The 4,893-nt window shown below is 46.8% G+C and overlaps 1 protein-coding gene across 4 annotated transcripts in view; it reads right to left on the reverse strand.

Annotated features, from left to right (window-relative positions):
* Akap8l (A-kinase anchoring protein 8 like) overlaps positions 1-3,638 on the reverse strand; it is a 39,345-nt gene extending 35,707 nt beyond the window's left edge. For 2 of the 4 annotated variants that reach the window (XM_023716799.1, XM_023716801.1), the window contains exon 1: positions 3,501-3,638. In XM_023716799.1, coding sequence (XP_023572567.1) covers positions 3,501-3,513 — 13 coding nt within the window. In that variant the 5' untranslated portion in view covers positions 3,514-3,638. The remainder of the gene's footprint in view (positions 1-3,500) is intronic. The other 2 variants (XM_023716798.1, XM_004632632.2) reach the window with 2 other exon arrangements.
* Positions 3,639-4,893: the final 1,255 nt, after the last annotated feature.

Here is a 4,893-nt window from a genome sequence, read left to right on the forward strand (position 1 = left end):
GTTCGAACCTCACACCTCTCCCGCTGGCCAAAAGGGCCCTGAAGGCATTCGAAAAAAAAAAAAAAAAAAAAAAAAAAATCCTTATTCCAAAACAGACAACTAATAAGATTTGGAAAAATAAGTGAGTGACTTCTGCCTTGCTGGAAGTCAGTTTCTTGGATCATCCAGTCTGTGGGAAAGTAGTCACCATGCTGTTAGGGTTTCTCCAGCAGCCCTACAAAGCCATCCATCTGGAGAGGAACCACATTAAGTCTCCATCTGCCAGACACAGGAGTCTGAGTCAGCCTGCAGGGAACCGCAGTACCAGGCAAGCTTTCGGATCACAGTCTCAACTGATATCCTAAATGTTACCCGAGCCAGAGCCATTCAGCTAAACTGCATTCCTGCCACAACAAAACTGTCGAGATAACAAAGCTTTCTATAGACAGGTAGCATTTCAGAACTTTGTTGGAAGGCCTAATTTTTTGTTTGCCCCTTTATTTTTCCTGCTTCCATCTCCCATTCCTCAGTGCTAGAAATAAAGCCTTCTTTCCCAGTTATAAATAAAGCAACAGGAAGCTAAACATGTCCATAATTTGAGTACTGAGAGGCTGAAGCAGGACTGCAAGTGTGAGTGCTGCCTTGGCAATTTAGCTAGCAAGACCTGGCCTCAAAACTTAAAATTAAAAAAAAAAAAATTAAAATGATAATTAATAACAACAGTTGATGGGCTGAGGAGATAGCTTAGTGGTCTAAGTGCCTGCCTAGGCAAGTGCAATGAGCTGAGTTCGATCCCCATACCACATGTTGTGCTGGCCCAGCCCCAGGTGCCAAGCTGGCCATGGTGGCATGCACCTATAATCCCAGTGCTGGGGATGCTGAAACAGGAGGATCACTACAAGTCCGAGCTGCATAGTGAGACTCTGTACCAAATACATAAGATTAAAAAAAAAAAAACAAAAACAAATAAACAATGACTGTTGATATAGCTTAGTGGTACAGTCCCCCTGGGTTGGATCTTCTGTAACGTCCCTCCCCAAAAAAGTAACTGCGCTCAAAAGCTGGATGAGTCATTACTACATTTACTTCATTTTCCACGACTTATCTTTAAAGCAGAATCATTTGAAATGTGACTTAAAATGCCTTTAAATTTAATATGAGGAAGAGGAGCAGATGGGTACGGAACCTAGGGCCTCTCACATGCTACCACTGAGGTATCCCACAGTCCTGGTCTGCTTTCTAAAAAAGAAAGACTAACATCATAAAGCTACTGTTCTTTTCAGTTTACCAAGATCAAGAGAAAAAACAAAACAAAACACAATCATTATTGCATCAGCTTGGCTACCTCAATGTCCACTAAACCAAGAATTACAGCCTACAGGACTTGGAGCGGAAACTCAGGCTTAGCCATTAATTCAGTTTGTCTATAAAAATAAATGTCCTAGGGCTGGAGAGATGGCTCAGTGGTCTAAAGCACCTACTTAGAACAAGCTTAGCAAAGCATCAGGGACCACGGTTCGATCCCCCAGCACCACATGCCAGCCAGCCCCGCCCCCTGGTGGGCTGAGCTGGCCACAGACACACACCACACACACACACACACTCTCTCTCTCTCTCTCTCTAATAAATAAATAAATAAATAAATGTCCTAGCCAGGCGTGGTGGCACACACCTATAATCCCAGCACTCAGGAGGCTGAGACAGGAGGATCGATGCAGGTTCCAGATAAATCTGGGCTACAAAGTGAGCTCATGGCCAACCTGAACTGCATAGCGAGACCTTGTCTCAAAAAGACAAAGAGGAAGCAAGCAAGCAAGCTATCCTGTGACATCCAACCATGCACCTTCTGGTTTCTTCAGCAGTGCTTGCCTTAATACCACAGAACTATCTTCAGTTCTTGGTAGGACTCGGAAGAGAATTACATGTCAGTTCTGGAAGTGTTAAGAACTGTCCCAGTGACTTCAACTACAAACGCTACAGGAAGGTTCCAGCACAGTTGCTTCACCTTGTCACTACTGACATTTGGGTTTTTTGTCTGTCTTTTTGAGACAGGGTTTTTCTCTTGCAGTTCGGGCAGGCCTCGAACTTCTAGAGATCCTCCTGTGTTAGCCTCCTGAGTGCTGGGATTACAGGCGTACAGGCATACGCCACCACTGTCAGACACTACAGATGTTTGAGACCAAATGTGCTGGGGCTGCATTCTACATCACAGCATGTTGAACAAACTGTCTTTGGCCTCTGGCCACTAGATGCCAGCAGTAGCTCCAACCCCTGGTAAGACTACCAATTAGGCCTCCAGACTATGCCAAATATCCCCTAGGGTGGTGGCTTGTCACTTGTTGAGAACCATGGGTTGGGAGATGTCCATTTGAAAAACTAGGATTCTTGGCAAGCTCCAGACCCAGGGGCCAGGGTAAGAACTAACATAAAGCAGCCTACAGAGGAGCCAAAGGCTCAAGTTCCAGCCTCAGTCTTGAACATTCCGAATAGAATGCAGGTTACCCAGCAACCACACATGTTCTAGCCTAAAATACCTCTACAGAGGATAGGGGGCAGTCTATGTCGCCGGCAGAAAAGCCTCATTGGTCACTGCCAAGGCAAACCTAGACAGCCCTGGCAACTGAATGAGTTGATTTACAAACATATCTGTGCGGACAAGGGGTTGGGGGTCCTCCTCCTTGATCTCATCACTCACCTTTTTCTTTAAATCCCACTGGCCACCCTGGCAGATCTGACAAACCAAGCCATTCCATCTTAACTCTCCCCACCCCTACACTTACATCTTTCTTTACAAAGGACTTCACGTAATCACAGCCTGTCTGCATTTATTTACCCACAAAAGGTCTCCCCTACCTACAAACTACTTGAGGAATTCTTGTCAACATTCCCAATGCCTATTTAACCCCTAACTCGGCAAACGTGACAGAAGCCGAGTGAAACGATGTTGAAGCAGGCCATTCCTCGCCAAGAGTCAAGCGCAGTATCTAAGGAACCAAGGTTCCCCGTTCCGCCCAAACCCCTCGGAAATTCAGATCCTCCAGAACTGGCGCCTCTCTCACAGCCCGGGGGCGAGAGAAGCTGCGCATTCTGCAGGGAAGCCGCGCGGGGGTGGCCAGGGCGATGGAGACGACAGAAGAGGCCGCTGAACGATCTGAAAAGCCAGGCCAGGCCTGAAAAACAACTGCTTGAGGCGTCCACGCCGAGAAAACTCCGGCCAGGAACGGTGATAGCAGGCACTGTGACTTCAGGGTCGAGGCCCTCCGGTGTCCACAGGCACACTCAAGAAAAACCAAAGCCTAAGGAGACCAGGAACCTGGACGCAAGCTGCAAGCACAGCGAGCCGAAGAGCCAAAGGTTGCGGCGTGAGGGGCGCAACCTAGAGGCGACGTGCCCACGACGCCATTTTGTGACCGCAGAGGGCAATGACCCGTGCGCCAGGGGCTGTGTGAACGAGCCCGGCATAACCCCTGAACGTTCCTGTCTCGCCCCTCACCCAAAACGACTTCACCCTATGGACCCACCTGTGTAGCTCATGACGGGGGCGACACTACCCTCGAGAAGTGTGACAGAGGCTCCCTACGTCCAACACCGCGAAAGCAGTAACAATCCTCTGCCCCTTCTACACACAATTCTCCAACCCCGCCTCTCGACCGCATTGGCTCACTCCAGTCACGGACTTCATACCCATTTGGTTGACTCACTGTCTATCCCAGCATTTCCTTGTACTAGTGATTGAAAATTCTGCCAGTCTTATTAGAGCCCCGCCCTACACCCGCCTTCTGTTATCCTCAACCGCGTTGATTGGCCAAGATGAGGCAGCGCAGGGGCCAACTCCCGCAGGTTCGAAGGGGCAGGGTGTGCACTACGGGAAGGCCCGAGGCCCAAGAGTGGTTGGGCGGTTGCAGTGACCCTCCACAAGGAGACAACATAACAAGAGAGAGGACCCTTCAGATTCCAGTTTAACAGAAATGCGTGGTAGCACACGCCTGTAATCTCAGTACTCGGGAGATTGAGGCAGGAGGATCATCGTGAGTTTGAGGCCAGCTTGCGCTACGTAGTGTATTCAAGGCCAGCCTGTATTACATATGTAGAGACCCTGTCTCGAGAAAAACAAAAAAACTGGGAGAAAGGGTTGAAAGGAAAGCAGGGGGATGGGGAAAAAGAACAAACAAAAGAACAAAAAAGAAATGCTCAGCAAACTTGGGCAGAGTTTCTATATTTCTCTGGTCTTCAGCTCCAAGGTGTGAGAAAATTAAAGTGACACGCGTTCAAACATTACATAATATATGTAGACATCACTCTGGTGTCAGATGCACTAAATACATTTTTAAATTATTGTATTACATAATGAATTATATATCTTTAGGGACTGAGGGTTTAGCTCAGTAACGAGCTTGCCTGGCATATATATCCCTGGAATTTGATCCCTAGTACAGTCAAGAAAAGAAAAGAAGAAAAGTCAATGTGTGTATGTGTTTCATTATATATGTAATAAATTTCTTTGTGTAATGTCTCATCTCAACTGTACTGAAATCTGAAAAGATCTTTTCTTTTAAAAAGTCCATTCAAAAATGAGACTTGAAATTCATGATTTGCTCAAGTTTCTTAACACTTAAATGTTAACAAATACCTCTTCTAAAAAACCCTCTTGGTTCTTTTTACATTTGAGAGATCCTGTAACACAGGCAAGCATGAAGATTCAGTGGCAAAGCACCAACCTAGCATATTGGGCTGGGGATGTAGCTCAGTGGCATAAACACCTGCCTGGCAAGTACCTAGCATGTGAAGACTCGGGTTCAACCCTCAGCCATGACAAAAAACAAATGGAACTAAACAAAAACCAGTGCTCAATGTGGCCCAGTGCCACCTTTCTTCACAAGCTTCTCAGATCTGTGGAAGCTATCAGACATCATA

Source organism: Octodon degus, unplaced genomic scaffold, assembly GCF_000260255.1.
Source record: "Octodon degus isolate 3935 unplaced genomic scaffold, OctDeg1.0 scaffold00050, whole genome shotgun sequence".
In the NCBI taxonomy this organism is placed as follows: domain Eukaryota; kingdom Metazoa; phylum Chordata; class Mammalia; order Rodentia; family Octodontidae; genus Octodon; species Octodon degus.